The following is a 17614-nucleotide window of genomic DNA, read 5'->3' on the forward strand; positions in this document are numbered from 1 at the left end:
CAGCTATCAGAAGCTGGGGCCAGAGGAAGGCGAGAAGATGGAAAAGGATATCTTCACCTGGAAGGATAGCTATTAGGGAGACAAAATGACTAGCAGAACGCTGAGGATAAAGATGTTACTATAGAGAGGTGTTTTGTATGACTGCTCTGTTTAAGAAACATTGCCTTCACATGTTAATTTACTTTTACTCTGCCAAACGTGAGTTGAAGAGTCAAAGAACCCGCCCCTCTCTTCAGCAAAAATAATAGGAAAGGCCACTGAAGCCAGTGAAAATTAAACTAGAACATCCTATCCCCTCAAGGACATTTCTCTTTTTTTCCTCCCACGAAAATGGTGAAAGCTGTTCTTTTTTTTAAAGAAGGGGGAAGAAAAAACCCCACTAACATTGACTAATAGGAAGGGTCAAGTAAAGCTTTAGGAGTTAGAAGAGAAGGATTTTTTAAAAATAATCTCTGGGCTTCCCTGGTGGCGCAGTGGTTAAGAATCTGCCTGCCAATGCAGGGGACACGGGTTCGAGCCCTGGTCTGGGAAGATCCCACATGCCGCGGAGCAACTAAGCCCGTGAGCCACAACTACTGAGCTTGCGCGTCTGGAGCTTGTGCTCCGCAATGGGAGAGGCCGCGACAGTGAGAGGCCCGCGCACCGCGATGAAGAGAGGCCCCCGCTCGCCGCAACTGGAGAAAGCCCTCGCACAGAAACGAAGACCCAACACAGCCAAATATAAATAAATAAATAAATAAATAAATAAATTTAAAAAAAAAAAATCTCTGAAAGAGGGCCATGATGACTAGAGTTCATTAGGCATACTGGAAACAACAAATTGATTAATAAAGAGTTTTAGTATATTAAAGTCTCGTGATCTATATTAATAGAAGGCAGGGCTTCCCCAGTGGCGCAGTGGTTGAGAATCTGCCTGCCAATGCAGGGGACACGGGTTCGAGCCCTGGTCTGGGAACATCCCACATGCCGCGGAGCAACTAAGTCCGTGAGCCACAACTACTGAGCCTGCGCGTCTGGAGCCTGTGCTCCGCAACAAGAGAGGCCGCGATAGTGAGAGGCCCGCGCACCGCGATGAAGAGTGGCCCCCGTTTGCCACAACTAGAGAAAGCCCTTGCACAGAAACGAAGACCCAACACAGCCAAAAATAAATAAAGTAATTAATTAATTAAAAAAAAAAAAAAGAAGGCAGCAGCAAGCAACAGTAATTGATTTTAGACTTAAAATAAAAGTATACCTTTTAATTGAAAAATTAAAAAAAACAGACTTTGTTGCTTAGGACAATATTAAAATCTGTTTGCTACTGCTGTGCACCCAGTGGTTTTAAGGTGTAGGGTGGAGGCTTAGAGGCAGCCTAGGCTACAGCAAAAAAAACTAATCTGGATTAAGAGTTTGCCTTGGACTCGTTTATGAATAATCAAGAACTGAGGTGTAGAGTTGTGTCCTATAAAAGTTCATCTTCATTTTAGTTCACAAAACATTTATTGAGTGCTTACTATGTGACAGACACCCATCTAGGTGGTACATAAAGAGAGATGTCCTCGAGGAGCTAACAGTCTAGAGATGAGGTGATATTCTTGTTATTGGAAAAAGCAGTGTGGCAACACTAGCAAGGGGAAAAGAAATAAGTGCTTAAAGTTTATTTTGTCAGAATATACGTTTAGACTTATCAAATCATTCTTGCTCAAAGGGAAGATTAGATTAGGATCCCTTCAGGGCCTGGGAAAGACCAGAGTAGAGGCAAAGATTGTAGAGAAGTAACCTGAAATCCTGATGTTAAAGGAAAATTTTCAGTGTCCCACTTTATATTTTTTGGACTTGATCTGTGATAGAACTGTCCTCTTAAAATCAGGGCATCTTTATTCTGGATGCAGAACAGCTAATTGCAAACCATGCCCTTACCAGTTACACATGGCCTTTAAAAGTAAGTTCACTTCCTATATAAAATGGTCATCTGGTCATATATACGATTTGACTAATTTAGGATATGTCTGCAGTCTTGATTGTAACAGTCAAGGGTGGGGAAAAAAATTTCTCCACTCTTATTCTTATATTTTGATATTAAGCATGTTCTTATTGTCTAGAGTACTATTATTGGAGAAAATCTATTTATTTTAGTCTTTCAAACCATAAAGATATTTAATATTATTTAACCCGTTTAATCCATTATGTTCAGTGAACCAAAACAGGATGGTATTTAGTATCTGGTATTTAGTTCATTCTCTGTGTACTTTTTGTCTGTTCCTCATTCATTCCATAGTTATTTACTTATTCATTTCATAGCCTATGCTGTGCCAGGCACTGTTCTAGGTGTTGAGATATAGTGCAGAACAAGGTAAGAATAGTTTTAACCATGATGAAATTTACACTCTACTCATGAAATAATAGATAAATTAGTACGTAATATAATTTTAGATAGTGACAAGTATTAAAAAGAAAATAAAATAGGATAATGAGATAATGGGTAGAACATTGTTTATAAAATGATAATTTACTGATGTATATAGGCTTTTCTAAGATTCTAGAAATACAAAACTGGAAAATGTTTCATAAAGCAGTACTGATTGCTTTTTTTTCTAATCTTTGTGGTCACAAATTACAATAGGCCCAGAAATGCACCACCCAGATCCCCCTTTAAGGAAGGAGTTGTTGTCGGCAGTCGTCTTTGGCTGTCAGTTCTCCTACGGGCTGCAGAGAGAGCAGGCTTGTCCAAGTTTGCACCCTTCCCAGGTTCCGCACATGCAATGACTGATCTAGCCCTGGCCATTCTGGCCCAGTTTGGACAACTTTGAAGGGCCATTTTAGCTCCAAAGTTCCCTGGAGGGGTTGGCTGAGGCTGCCATTGGACTGCATCTCAGTTCAACTTTGCTCTCTGCCCAGTGCTGCTTCTTTCTCTTCCCTCCCACAGGTGTTGACCCCAAAGGGACTTCCTAATTAAAACAAAACAAAACAAAACAAAATCCTGCTGTGCTAAACCATCTCAGCTCTGCTTCCTGGAGAATCCCATAGGCAACACGTTACCCATACCTACACGTAATACAGTGTAGCTACCATCCCATCTACATGGAGAAGGGACTGATCCGGGCACTGGCTTTTAGGGAAAAAAAGCCTTTTCAAGTGAAATCTTAAGTGGAATCCAAATACATAATGTAGGAGATAAAAGTACACCTTGTCCTGAGTGAGGCATGGATGAAGCTTGCTCCTGAGCACAAAATTTTAGAGCTGGAAGCAACCTTGGAAATCATACAGAACAACTCCTTATTTTACAGATGGAGAAAATTAGGCCCAGAGAGGTTTGTGACTTGTCCAAAGTAAAATAAAACTAACAGTGGCAGACAGAACTTTAAACTAGTTTCCTCATTCCTACAGTCCACTATATAAAACTTTCTATTGAGAGTTTAAGATCCTACTTTATTTATGTTCCCAAGTGGAAAACTTTTAGGAATTCAAGTAAACCAACAAATAATGAAACTTCTGAATAATTGACTTCTATTGTGTTTAAAGATAATATAATTTTAAGCTCAGGTATAGGACTAAATGGGTTTCATGAAGACATACCATTATTTAATATTCTTTTTATATATAATATATTCTATTCTTCTAGCCTGCTTATAGTTATTTCCTTTTTTCATTGTGGTAAAATACACATAAAGTTACCATCTTAATTATTTTAAGTGTACAGTTCAGTGCTAATACACTTATAATGTTGTATAACTATCACCATCATCCATTCCCATAACTCTTTTCTCCTTGTAAAACTGAAGCTCTGTACCCATTAAATAACAATTCCCCATTTATCCCCTCCCCCAATCTCTAGTAACCATCATTATACTTTCTTTTTTTTAAGAAATTCACGTTCTTTTATTTATTTATTTATTTATGACTGTGTTGGGTCTTCGTTTCTGTGTGAGGGCTTTCTCTAGTTGTGGCAAGTGGGGACCACTCTTCATCGCAGTGCGCGGGCCTCTCACCATCGCGGCCTCTCTTGTTGCGGAGCATAGGCTCCAGACGCGCAGGCTCAGTAGTTGTGGCTCACGGGCCCAGTTGCTCCGTGGCATGTGGGATCTTCCCAGACCAGGGCTCGAACCCGTGTCCCCTGCATTGGCAGGCAGATTCTCAACCACTGCGCCACCAGGGAAGCCCATCATTATACTTTCTGTCTATGATTCTGACTACCCTAAGAGCCATACAGTATTTTTCTCTTTGTGACTGGCACATTTATTTCACTTAGCATAATGTCTTCACAGTTCATCCACATTGTAGCATATGGCAGAATTTCCTTCCTTTTAAAGGTTGAATAATACTCCATTGTACATATATACCACATGTTGTTTATTCATTCATCTGTCAATGGACATTTACACTGCTTCCACCTCTTTGCTGTTGTGAATAATGTTGCTATGAACACGAGTGTACAAAAATCTCTGAGACCCTGCTTTCAATGCTTTAGGATATATACTGAGAAATGGAATTGCTGGATCATATGGTAATTCTATTTTTAATTTTTTGAGGAACCACCATACCATTTTCCACAGTGGCTGCACCCTTTTACATTCCCACCAATAGTGTACCAGGGTTCCAATCTCTCCACATCCTCACCAACGCTTGTTATATGCTGTTTTATTTAATAGTAGCCATCCTAATGTGTGTGAGGTGGTATCTCATTGTAGTTTTGATTAGAATTCCCTAATAATTAATGATGTTGAACATCTTTTCATGTGCTTACTGGCCATTTTTATATCTTCTTTGGAGAAATGTTGATTCAAGTCCTTTGCTCATTTTTGATTCAGGTTGTCTTTTCGCTATTGTTTAGTTTTAGGAGTTCTCTATATATGCTGGATATTAATCCTTTATAAAATAGATGATTTGCAAATATTTTCTCCCATTCTGTGGGTTGCCCTTTTACTCAGTTGATATTTCAGACTATAAATTAACATCTGGTTTTCTTAACTGATTACACCAAGGAGAAAAAAGTATTGAAAGGCCCATATTATTACAAGAAAGCTCTATACTGGCATGTAAAAATTAAAATTAAAACCCCCAATGAGTTCAAGACCAGCGTCTTTTTTCTTGTTGATTATGCCAGCAGAGTCTCTCTTCTAATTTTGGGTGCTCATTTGAGAGGTCCGGGAGTAAAAAGATCCAACAGAATTCCTCTTCTTTTGCTCTCTATCCCCACGGAGCCCCAGAGGTAACGGAAAGGAAAAAGTTGATCTCTGTCAACATCCATGATTCCTCCTTCCAGAAAGAGAGCTCAGCAAAACCTTCTTTTCAACCTTTCAAATACATGACCACTTGCCCAAGTTCAAAGAAGGACAGCTGACAATGCTGAACTCTTAGCAGATTTCCCCATCTGCACGCTATCACTCCTTTCCTCAAAATGCTTTTATGGTTTTCTAATAATCTGGGTCCTTGCTGTCTCTCTGGTCTCAATTCACTTTCTACGTAGTTCACCAAACTCTAATCTCTCACATCCTTCCCTTCTTCCTTGAACATACAAAGTTCCCTTTGTCACAGGGCCTTCGTACATGCTGCTTCCTGACTCACCCCAATCTTTCACCCCAAGTTAGCTAACTTCTATTTGTTTCTGAAGTTTTAGCTTAAATGTCACTTTACTGGGGAGACTTTCCCCTACTCCCTGCTAGATTAAGTCCTCCTTTTACCCAGAACAAGTTTTATAATTACATGATAAAGTTACTTGTGTGATTATTTGCTTAATCTCCCCCACAGATAATAAGCTCCATGAAGGCATCATGTCTGTTTTGTCTTTATCCACAGGGCCTACCATAGTTCCTAGCAGATAATAAAGGTCCCCACCAATGTTTGTTGAATAAATGAATAAGTTAATCAGTTCAGAAAATAAATGTAATCCCTCCACTATTCATGACTGGGCACCAATATATTTTCTCATGCCCTTCATCCTTACCTGTTCAATTTCCTTTTTCTCCCAAGAAAAATGCACACCTAATAGACGTCTAAGTGAAAAAAATTCTTAAACTTGCTCACCTACTGGAATTAGACTGTGATCACTGATACTTATTAAAATGAGTACATAGGGACTTCCCTTGTGGCGCAGTGGTTAAAACTCCACCTGCCAGTGCAGGGGACATGGGTTCGACCCCTGGTTGGGGAAGATCCCACATGCCATGGAACAACTAAGCCCATGTGCCACAACTACTGAGCCAGCGCTCTAGAGCCCGTGAGCCACAACTACTGAGCCTGCGTGACTAGAGCCCATGCTCTGCAACAAAGAGAAGCTACCACAGTGAGAAGCCCGCGCACTGCAACAAAGAGTGGCCCCACTCCCCGCAACTAGAGAAAGCCCATGCACAGCAACGAAGACCCAATGCAGCCAATAAATAAATAAATAAATAATAATAAAAGAAATAGGCACAGATACAGATTGCCTAGTCCTACATTATCTTTTTACCGTAAAAGAACTATCATGTGCTAGGTTGAGTCCCAGATTTCAGTTGTACAAGGGGAACTAAAATAGCTGGCTGCTAGGTGACCTGAGCCGGCTTCATCATGATTGGCAAAAGCCTAGTGCTGTGAAGGGGACCATGAAACTTACCTTCTTGGGCACAACAGAGGAACTGGAATTTACTGGGCTTTCGTCATCATGCATCATGACAAGTTCCGAGCTGCTATCATCCATGACCTCCTGCATGCTGTTCACACTGCTGCTCTGGCTGCCTGTGCTCACAGACATGCTTGGGATGGAATGGTTGCTGCCCAGGCTGTCCAATTCCCTGCTCAGGCTGGTTCCATGTTCGCTGTCCTATAAAAATGGGGCACTCGGGTTAAAAAAAAAATGACTGGAGATAAAGTACCAATCCATTGACTAAGCTATTAAGTACACTCAATTTTGCAGTGCCAAGTTGCTTTTCTGCCAAATCTGCAAGGATAAACTTTTAGTGTAGTGGCTCCTCTACTCCCCTACCATTTTCTGACACCTCCAATTCTCTTCTATGCCTTCCGCAGGGGCTATTTTGGACATGGGTCATAAGGCTCCAAATGCTGCTATGCCAGGGCTTTCCTCTGTTATATGCGACTATCATATCATTGTATTGCTATTCGGTAATCAGAACCAGGCCAGGTTTCTGAGAGACCTTCAGGAACATCAGGGTGCTAGGGAAAGACCACAGGCTACTGAACAGGGGACCTCTAGGATATCTACAAACACGGCAGTTGTCACTTGAAACTCAAAGCGAGTGAAGAGAGCTTTCAGAGATTTGACAAACAATATGGTCCTTTGCAAGTCATTACTGAGTAACTTCATATCTAAGCAGGGATATTAATTCTACTGTCCTGGACAGGTAATTAAATTCTGCCTCCCTCAGGCAATTCTATCATGCTTACCTCTGTAATCTTATTAAATATATCTGTCAAGTAATACTGGTATTCATCACTACTCGTCCAAAGACTACTATTTGAGAAGTGATAAAATAATCAGAACATATAATTTATCCATCACAGTGGGATACCTTTCGATACAAGATTAAATAATATAATTAAAGAAACTTAGCTCCAAAAAAACCCTATTTTCAAAGAACCATGTTGTACATACATAACTTTAATGAATTGTTACTTAGCCGTGGTAATATAAGGAGTCACTGACAAAGGTCATTTGGGTAATTTAAAATGATAGATAATACATTATATTTTTAATAGATTTATTTTCCCAATTAAAAGGGCTCATTTGTATATATGCAATCAAGAGACTTGATATTCCAATTCAGCTTTAATTTCATTTTTATAATTATTGATAAAATAATTTTATTTTCTTTTATATTAAAAAGCTAAACTAAAATTCATTCTTCATTCTTTTCCTATTTTTTAATCTATTTTTAGAGGAAGAGGAGTCCTTTGTTCAAGGCTAATCCCTGCACTAATGCTCTTACTGTTATGCACTTCCTGAGATCCTACTTCTTTAACTGCATCTCTTTCCTCTATCTCCAATGCCTCTGTCCTGGCTCCTTTCCTTCTGCATATAAATACGAAGAGGGCTGCCCTATATGTATGTACCTTTCTACCTACTGCCCTCTGTCACTTTTCCTTCTTGGCCAAATTTACAAATCTTAAAATAACCAACTTTCACTACCTCTGCCTTCTCACTTCCCATTTATTCTACAACCCACGGTAATCTACTATTTATCCTAACTATTCCTGTAACACTGCTTTTACTAAGGTCATCAAGAAGGCCCTACTTGTAAAACCCAGTTAACACTGTTTCTGGTCCTTATTTAACTTGACTGCTCTGTGGCATCTGATGGTATTGGCTGCTCCCTCCTTGAAGCTGTGTATGCTCGTAACATCTGTGATGCCTTTATCAACCAGGTCTCCCTCTTCTTATGTGGCATGGACCCTCGCCTCATTCTACATTCAGCTCCTTGATTCATCATCATTTTAATTCCTTGTCCCCCATCCAATTATCCTTTACCCAGACCTCTTTCCTATGTTCTGGATCTGTATTTCCCAACCAAATGCTAGACATCTCCATTCAGGTGTCCCAATTGTCATTACCCTTCCCTTCGACCAATCCTTCTTAAGTTATTTGAATGAGAAACCAGAAAGTCATCTTTCTTTAAAAACTCCATCTGGGGCTTCCCTGGTGGCGCAGTGGTTGAGAATCTGCCTGCTAATGCAGGAGACATGGGTTCGAGCCCTGGTCTGGGAAGATCCCACATGCCACGGAGCAGCTCGGCCCGTGAGCCACAACTACTGAGCCTGCGCGTCTGGAGCCTGTGCCCCGCAGCGGGAGGGGCCGCGATAGTGAAAGGCCCGCGCACCGCGATGAAGAGCGGTTCCCGCACCGCGATGAAGAGTGGCCCCCGCTTGCCGCAACTAGAGAAAGCCCTCGCACGAACCGAAGACCCAACACAGCCAAAAATAAATAAATAAATAAATAAAGTAACTATAAAAAAAAAAAAAAAAAGATGCATCCTTGCCTCTAATATTGAGATCATGTCATATGGCCTATATTAAAAACAAAAACAAAAACAAAAAAAAAACTCCATCTGTACACTGTGTCAGCATATGATGCCAGGAACTTTAGACTCAGTAGGCATCAAACTGAAATCATGCTTAACCTACTCTTTCTTCTCGGTTCTTTTTCTCTGTTCTTGGTATTGACATACTCTAGTCACCTAGGCTCAAATGCTCAGAGTCACCGTAAATTCCTCCTCATCTGTCACTGTCAATGAGAAGCACTGTATTATGAAATCTACCTCTGCAGTGTTTCTTAAGTGTTCCTTTTCCCCTGATTCCCATAGACACTACCCTTACTGCCTCTTGCATGGATTATTATCCAGATTGTTACCTATTCAAATCCATCTTACACTCTGATGCCAGGATAATCTTCCTAAAGCACCGCACTTCCCTGAGTCTAAAATGCCCTAGGCCTGCCTGTCAAAAACGGCCCACCTCTTCACTAATCCCCACCAGCTGATGACTTTTTCTCTCCCCACTATGCACCCCTGCCGTGTGCTCTCCCTCTACAGCATTTTTCATATTTTGCCTTATATAAGAGTTATTTTATGAATGTCTCTTCTGCAACTCTGCATGTCTCTTAAGGCAGAGAACATCAATTACATTGTTATTCCCCAAAGTGTTTTTCATAGCGCGCCAGTCCAGAACATTTTCACATAGTAGGCATTCTATAAGTGCCTGCTAAAATAAACTCAACCTACTTCTTCATCTTCCTGTGACTCATTCAAGGGTCCATTTCGTGTCTCTTGGAAAAGGATTTTTTTCATTTTCCGGTACTGTAAGTTATCTAGCTCACGAACAGCATCTTTTGTCCTCTGTATGAGGTCAATTAGGACACGTAGTGGCCGGTCTCGTCGAACAAAGTCATGCTAATTGAGGGAGGAGAAAAAACAGAAACTGATGATGAGGAGACATAGTTTTAGGTGCTAGAATTAGATATAAAAGTAAATAGACATAAAACAGCTCTGTGGATTTTGAAGAAATAACAAGATATGATTTTCATTTCATGTAGCCTGTCATCTTTATAAATCTCATAGAGCGGTAACTATGCTTTTCTCTTCTTCCTCAAGCCCCATTTTGTGGACTTGTCCTAGAATTTACTCGAGAATTCTTGAGGTTTCCTTTACCATACAAGTAGTAACAATTACTAGAACTTTAAATAGTAGCTGAGAGCTTGTGACTTTCAAATCTGAAACTACATAATAAGCAAAAGAATGCAGAGTATAGAATATTCTTGTTATAATCTGCCTCAATCCTCTTCCCCACCCTATGCTACCCTTTTAAAAACAGACTTGTGTATATTTTGTTTTCTATTTCTGTGGTCATATATAGCGTATGCTTGAAAATATGGCAGCTATTCCATATATCCAGAAGTCAGAATTCTGGCAACTTTATCTTCTCTTTACAGAGCTGTATAACCAGAAATAAGGGAAAAGGGTCTCCGAGAAGTAAAAATATCCGCCCCAAAGTCCTTAAGTTTTTCTTGGTATAAACGGGCTTCACTTTCAATATTATCAACGATCTTTAAGACATATTCTGGTTTCCTGGTTTCTCAGTCTACAGCAGTTTAGAAAGAGGGAACAGAAGTGGGAGAATAAAGGACTGAGAACTGTTAGAGGGTTACTTGTTGCCGAAAGAAGAGTCCTTTGAAAGTTCTCTGACTGCCTGACAGTAGAGAGAGGGAAATTCCATGATTAACACACCAACCAACCAACCAACCAACCAAATAAGAATGAACCAAGGTTTGTGGGCTAGTTTGCAAAGGGGCAAATGTTCTTCATACAGTCCTTTTATACTACAAGACTTCATGAAATGCTATTGTTTCTGAGCCATCAAGAAGTGAAAGTATATTCATTACGCTTTCTTCAAGAAGGCAGAGAAGCACATCATGTATTTTGACAAGATTACCACAGAAAATGATCAAAAGTAGGAGGAGGGAATTTTGTTTTTTAAAGGAAAAGTTTCAGTTATGTGGAAAATTCACTTACGTGAAATTATAATTTGAAGATATTGGGAAAATGAGATGTAATGTGGTAGCCTTAGATGATGGAATAGATTTAATTTCTTTATAAGTTAAACAGATATAGAAGAGGAGCAGGACCACTGTGAGAAAAAAATCTGTATGTCTTGTGGTTCTTCACCCTGACTTTGCTGTCCGGGGAATTGTGGCTTTTGCTCCCGTTTTTATAAAATATCTCTTCCTCTGCAAAGAGTCCTTTCTGAAAATGAAACACCATTCCCAGAAGGAAGTGTAGCCTGCATATTTCAAGAGGAGACGAAAGGGAGAAAGTAAATTATTTTGCTACTCCAGTGCTTGCAATTAGATAAGAGCAAATCAGTTTTTAGTAAACTTCAAGCTATAACCTAGGATACTGAATTTCAGAGCAGAAATAGCTCTTAGAAATTCTTTTATTTCCAAGGTGAGGAAATTTAGGCCCAGAGAGGTTAAGTGATTTACACAGCTAAACAGTGGAAGAGCTAGAGCTGCAACCTAGGTTTCTTTATCTGGGGGTTTGTTTTCTGGTGTTCTACCACTTACTTGACCATATCATTTGTTGTGACAGGCACTATGGCCCATTTATCCTCCATTCCAACCTCTTTTCCTCACCTTCCTTTCTTGTAAGCAGTAGAAAGTAAAAGAGTTGGACTCCACCCTTCTTTGCAGTTAATAGCGTGACCAATAGTTCTGGTCAATGAGATATAGGCAGAAGCCCCAGAGGAAGGCTTTGTTTTCCAGAATAAAAAGCAAGACACAGGAAAAGAAGGCGTTTGTTTTGCTCTTTGCCCTGCCTCCTTTCTCTCACCAGGAATAAAACTGAGTCCTGGAGATGGGGAGCCATTTTGTGACCAAGAAGACGAAGGCCACACACTAAGGATGGTAAAGTAGGGAGAGAGGAGGAGATGTTGAGCTGCTTACATCACTGGACTGCTTTCCCAATGTCCTGGACTTCTTATTTTGGGAGGTAATTAAACCCTTACTTGTTTAAGTATTTTAAAACTGATATACTCAACGTCTTAAAAACATCTCACTGCCTCCATCGTAAAGTTTGACCCTTTACAGGGGGTTCCTGCTTGAATTTCTAGGTTCCAATCTAGTCCTACTCCTCCTTCCCACCCAATGCATCGTACGTCTAAATCATTCTTGCCTCGTGCTGTGCATTTCACACCTGCATGTCTTTGCTCTCGTTCTCTCTGCCTGCAATCCCATCTCCTCACTGTTCTCTAAACCCATACAGTTAAAAGGTTCTCAGATCATTTTCAAAGAATGCTTTCTTTGTTCTTGGAAATATGTTTACTTTGAACATTTAAGTAATAGAGAAATGCATAAAAGAAAGTCAATCACTCAAAATTCCACCACCCAGAAATAAATATTAAGTCATGAAATAACATTTTAGACACTCTCCCTCCCTCTCTCTCTCTCACTCTCTCAGAATGATGGATACCCAGAAATAATTTTACATGAGAAACTTATTACACATGGTAATTTAAAGAATAATCTATTAAATTAAGGTGTATTTGAGTTTAATAGAATTAGAAGCGTCTGAAGTAAAATAATTGCTTAACATTAGTTATAATTTCTTCACCAAGAGTTACCAGTTCCTAAAGGGTCCTCTAAAGTTAAGGGAAGAAGAAAAAAAAAAAAAAAAGATTGTGAAAAGCTTTAAGACATAAGAGTTATTTAAAAAAGACTTTCAGTTTAAGAATTTATTGACCATCTACCCTGAAAAGCAGGAAAATTAGTACATTTACATTTCTTTCCTACCCCTACATTTTTCTAGTTATTATTTTTACATTTTCAATTTTTACACTGTCAATGTTTATATAAGTTTTACATTCTGCTTTGACCACAGCAATGATTTTACTGTAGTTCTCTATTTAAATTAATCCTATGTGAAGGTTACATTTTAACATCAGGAAGAAAATGTGAGGAAAAGATGGATTATTTAAAAGTATTTGGGAACAGCAAGATAGCCAACTGGAGAAAAAAAAAAAGTTGAATTCCTTATAACAAACATCTGCATGACCTCTCCAAAAAAGCCCAGAATAAAGAATATCAAAAGAGAAATAAGAAGAAAATATTTGCAAGATTTACTACAAATTTAAGGGAAAAAACCCAACAACCCAACAAATGGGCAAAGATCATAGAGAGTTCATAGAAAAGGAAATAGAAATGGCTTGTCAACATATGAAAGATACTCAGTCTAATTCACAATGAGAAATACAAACTAAAATGACAGTGAGAAAAGTTTTTCACTGATCTGACTAGAAGCTCAAAAAGTTTTGGTACTCGTACTTTGTTAATGGACCATAAATTGGGGCATCCTCTTTGGTGGAAAATTGGCAATATTTATTTAAATTTAAAATCCACATTCCCTTTGATTAGCAATTCCACTTCTAAGAACTTATTCTTTGGATATCTGTATATACAGGTACAAAATGACACATGCGTAAGGATATTCATTCCAGCACAGTTTGTCATAGCAAAAGACTGCAAACACCATAAATGAGTTGGTTATAAAAACTACAGTCCATTTGAGTATATAATGGAGCCATTAGAGAGGATGAGATAGCTCTTCATGTAGTAATATGGAACAATACCCAAAACACACTATAAAGTTAAAAAAAATCCAGCGTTTATAGTTTGCTACCACTGGTGCAAAAATAAAAAAGAATATTTACTTCCATATACGTAGAATATCTCCAGAAGGACATGTACAAAATTAGTGACACCAGTTGCTAACTCTAGAGAAGGGCCTGGAAGGGGAAGATTTACTTTTCATTCTCTCCCTTCCACTATTTTTTTTATCTTCTAAAATGTGTACTGTCTATCCAAAATGAAGAATGTAGTCTCTTTACGATGCTAAATAAATAGTAAATAAGTAATAAATAAATAAATATCAGAGAGCAAACTTAAATTTAATGTTCACCACCAGTCCTTTTACAAGTTTCCCCAGTTCCTAATTCACTCTTTCTTCCTTCTTCCCTCCATCCCTTTCTCTTTCTCTCTTGCTCTTTGTTTCATCAATAGATTGGCTGGATTTTGTTACTGAGTAATTAAGAAGAAGCTTTTAAGAGAAGAAAAGGCTTGAAAATGTCAGCTGCCTTTATAAATTGAAGAGCACCTTAGCTGGGTCACAAATCCTTGGTTTACATTTTCTTTTCCTTAGAACTTTGTAAAGTTCTACTCTTTATCCCGGTCCTTGCCTTATTTTTCTGACATTATATCAAATCATTTGTTTGTTTTCTTACTCCTTCATTAGAATATAAGTTCCAGGAGGGCAGGAACTATCTTTTTCTTTGTATCACTGTATGATTTTCAGTGCTTAGAACAGTGCTTGGCACACAGTAGACAATCAGTAAACATTGTTGACTAAATGGTAGGCTCATTTGATCTGGCCCATCACATAAAGAGTAAATCAAATCAAATAAAGAGCCAAACATTTATTTCCAAAGAAGTTTTCTTCAGGTATATCTTTAAATATCTTCTGTTCCATGTGTTTTGCTTTCTTCTTTAGGAATAATAGGTTGGAATATATATCTCCACTGTCTTCCACACATGTCATGTTCTCTATAATCATCTTTTGAAAATTTTCTTTTGCATTTAATTTTATTTCCCTAAGACTATCTACCATTGGAAACACCCTAAATGGGTTGGTTTATTATATTAGTTCGTTGCTTATGGTATGATTTTAATCTATATTTATTTATTTAAAAAATATACTTATTTGGCAGCGCTGGGTCTTTGTTGTGGCATGCGGGATCTCATGTGGGATCTTCATTGCCGTGTGCGGGATCTTTTAGTTGTGGCATGCAGGCTCTTAGTTGCGGCATGCAAGATCTAGTTCCCTGACCAGGGATCAAACCTGGACACCCTGCATTGGGAATGCAAAGTCTTAACCACTGGACCACCAGGGAAGTCCCTTAATCTATATTTAAATTTTTCTCTTTCGTTTCTTTCTTTCCCTCTGCCCATTTGTTTTTTATATCCTTCTGTTGTCTGTTGCCCTAAAATATCATCTTTGAATGCTTGTAGTACCTCTTCTTTGAGGTTTTTTTTTTCTCCTTAATTTATAGCCGAAATTTATAATTTTTTTCTCTTTATGGCAGTGCTGTTTGTGTCCTTTTTTTAAAATCTTTGTCTCCTTCAAAGTAATAAACATATTATCTGTGTTTCTGGTGTTCTGTTGTCTGTAGTCCATGTCTAGAATATGTGATGGCTCTGCATCAAAAGAGAATAAGGTAGAGTCCATTGCCTTGTTGCTTCTGTCACCATATTGTTGTGGCCTGTTACTCACAAGAAGAAAAAACTTACTTCTGGGTAGAAAAACTAGTCAGCTTCAGACCTACTTCTTCAGGAACACTCAAAGCCAGAAAATAACAGAATAAGAGTTCTGAGAAAAAGAAAATGTAAACCAAGAATCTGTGACTTAGCTAAGGTGCAATTATAAAGGCAGCTGACATTTTTAATCTTCACAAATTTAGGCAATACAATCCTGAGTTTTTCTTAAAACAAACAAAGAAACAAACAAAAAAGTGCTGAAAAACACATACGCAGAAAAGATTAAAGTAACTTGAACTATTCTGTGGCCAATAAAAGATACTTATATTGTAAAAGACTCCCACATACTTCACTGATATTAATGGAACACATTGCCTATGTATATAAAGCCTATAATAAAATGTTACATGAAAAGAGATGCTCAAAAATGCTACGTTTAAATCTGATGAATGCAGTTAACATGTGTGATGCAATGCTATGCAAATGTCTGTTTTATATGTTTATCACATATCTTCATTGCCTGATGATTTGACAACAACCTAACTGAAATCCCAGAGTTGGTATCTGAACCACTGGCAGTCTCTGTCCTGAAAACATTGCATTAAAGTTCATGCAGATATCAGTCACAGGAACATCACAATGATGACCAGAGAAAGGAGAAATATTCTTTGTCACAAGGCAAAAAGAAGGGGGAGAAAAAAGAAAAGGGGAAAAGATGGGGGAAAAACTTTCTGCGGGGAACATATAGCACATATCTTGCTACTTCTATGCCTAGCTACTATCTCTGGATAAATGACAAGGCAGTATGTTCTAATCCAGTTTGTCATGATGAGCTGCCACGGGAATGATTTACTATATTCCACTACAACATGACTTTAAATCCCCCTCCTCAAATATAAACTTGAAAAATTACCCGTAATAGTTCCACTGATGTTGGCCTTTCCTGAGGCATTTTCTGCAAGCAGTAATCAACAAATCTCCTAAAGGAGTCTGTCCTGTGTGTGCAAATACATTGAAAGAAAATAAAATCAGGGTCTGTAGAACATACTGATCACTTTAAATAATTTTCATCCAAGGGAAATTTTTATATTTTAGGAGATTTTTATTAAAATACTTTGGAATGTCAGGAGAACTGAACCATTTTCAAGTTTAAGGTATCTAAAATTAATTCTTTTGGATAATGCATGTGGACAGTTTCAAGTTAGTTAACATATATACATACCTTATTATATAAGCAAGGTCAAATCGTTATATCATAAAATGAAAAATACTATATTTATATACAACGGTTTTATATACATTTTTCTCTCCAAAGATAACAACACTCATAAGTCTCAAGCCTATATTCTTCATGACCAATTGGTAACTCTTCCATCACCCACAACCTATAACCAGGTAGTAAAACTTGAAGCATAAGGGACAGAGAACCTAGGAATATGCTTTCTGGATGAAAACACTTTCTCTCTTGAAAATTCCATTTTGTCTACTCTTCTTTGACAATGCCCTTTTTCTATAACTCTGTGACCCCAATAGTTAGCAAAATGTCATAATTTTCAGCAAGGAACAATATATCTTCTGAATAGATAGTATATGTTCTGTCTCAACACATTTATACATATAGTAAAGAAAAAAAAATGACAACTAGAAAAATAATGACATCAGAGAGGGTACTTTATCCTTGCTGGGAAGTGATAAGACTGAGGTGATCGATACAAAACCATCATGACTTAAGAGACCAGACTGGTTAGGAAGGTAGCAGGGCATGTACCTGGTAGAATTTCAATTCCTACACACATTAAGAACACAGTAGAAGCCATAGTGAGGGCAGAAATATAGTGTGTGTGTGTGTGTGTGTGTGTGTGTGTGTGTGTGTGTGTGTGTATAGAAAGTTCAGGCTTATAAAGCATCAGTGCCAGTTATCACAACATACAATGAAGGAATGAAATGCTTTCTAGGTCAGATATTTAAAGTGTAATTTAATGAAAGTGCCAAATACATATGGTGCCTTCTCTTAGAAATTTAAAGCAACAGCTCAGTCTTACCATTCCTTAGACTGTAATGTGGGGGAGTCGTTCTGGGCAATGTGATATAAGGCACTCATTGCATTCATGTTGAAAAGAGGGGGCTTCCGTTCCGCTGAAAGAAAAGAAACACGATAAAGCAGTTCTTGAAAGGCATCAGGCAGATGGAGAAATAAGGAACTATGAGCAAAGCTTTGCCACTAAATCAATAGCTCGTTATTATCCTCATGCCACATAATCCACTTATTTTAATCTCTAAGGTCGCTCAGGATAGCCATTCAGAAGAAGCTGCTGGTCATCTTAAAGTACACTGGAAAAGCTCCTA

General features: G+C 38.3%; 1 protein-coding gene across 3 annotated transcripts in view; it reads right to left on the bottom strand.

Moving 5' to 3' along the window:
* TAOK3 (TAO kinase 3) overlaps positions 1 to 17614 on the bottom strand; it is a 184085-nt gene that overhangs the window by 36238 nt on the left and 130233 nt on the right. For all 3 annotated transcript variants that reach the window (XM_007189474.3, XM_057527006.1, XM_007189476.3), the window contains 4 exons: positions 17311 to 17404; positions 16182 to 16263; positions 9690 to 9857; positions 6572 to 6778 (listed from right to left, as the gene is read on the bottom strand). In XM_007189474.3, the coding sequence (XP_007189536.1) occupies positions 6572 to 6778; positions 9690 to 9857; positions 16182 to 16263; positions 17311 to 17404 (551 nt within the window). The remainder of the gene's footprint in view (positions 1 to 6571; positions 6779 to 9689; positions 9858 to 16181; positions 16264 to 17310; positions 17405 to 17614) is intronic.

This window comes from Balaenoptera acutorostrata, chromosome 13 (genome assembly GCF_949987535.1).
Source record: "Balaenoptera acutorostrata chromosome 13, mBalAcu1.1, whole genome shotgun sequence".
Lineage (NCBI taxonomy): Eukaryota > Metazoa > Chordata > Mammalia > Artiodactyla > Balaenopteridae > Balaenoptera > Balaenoptera acutorostrata.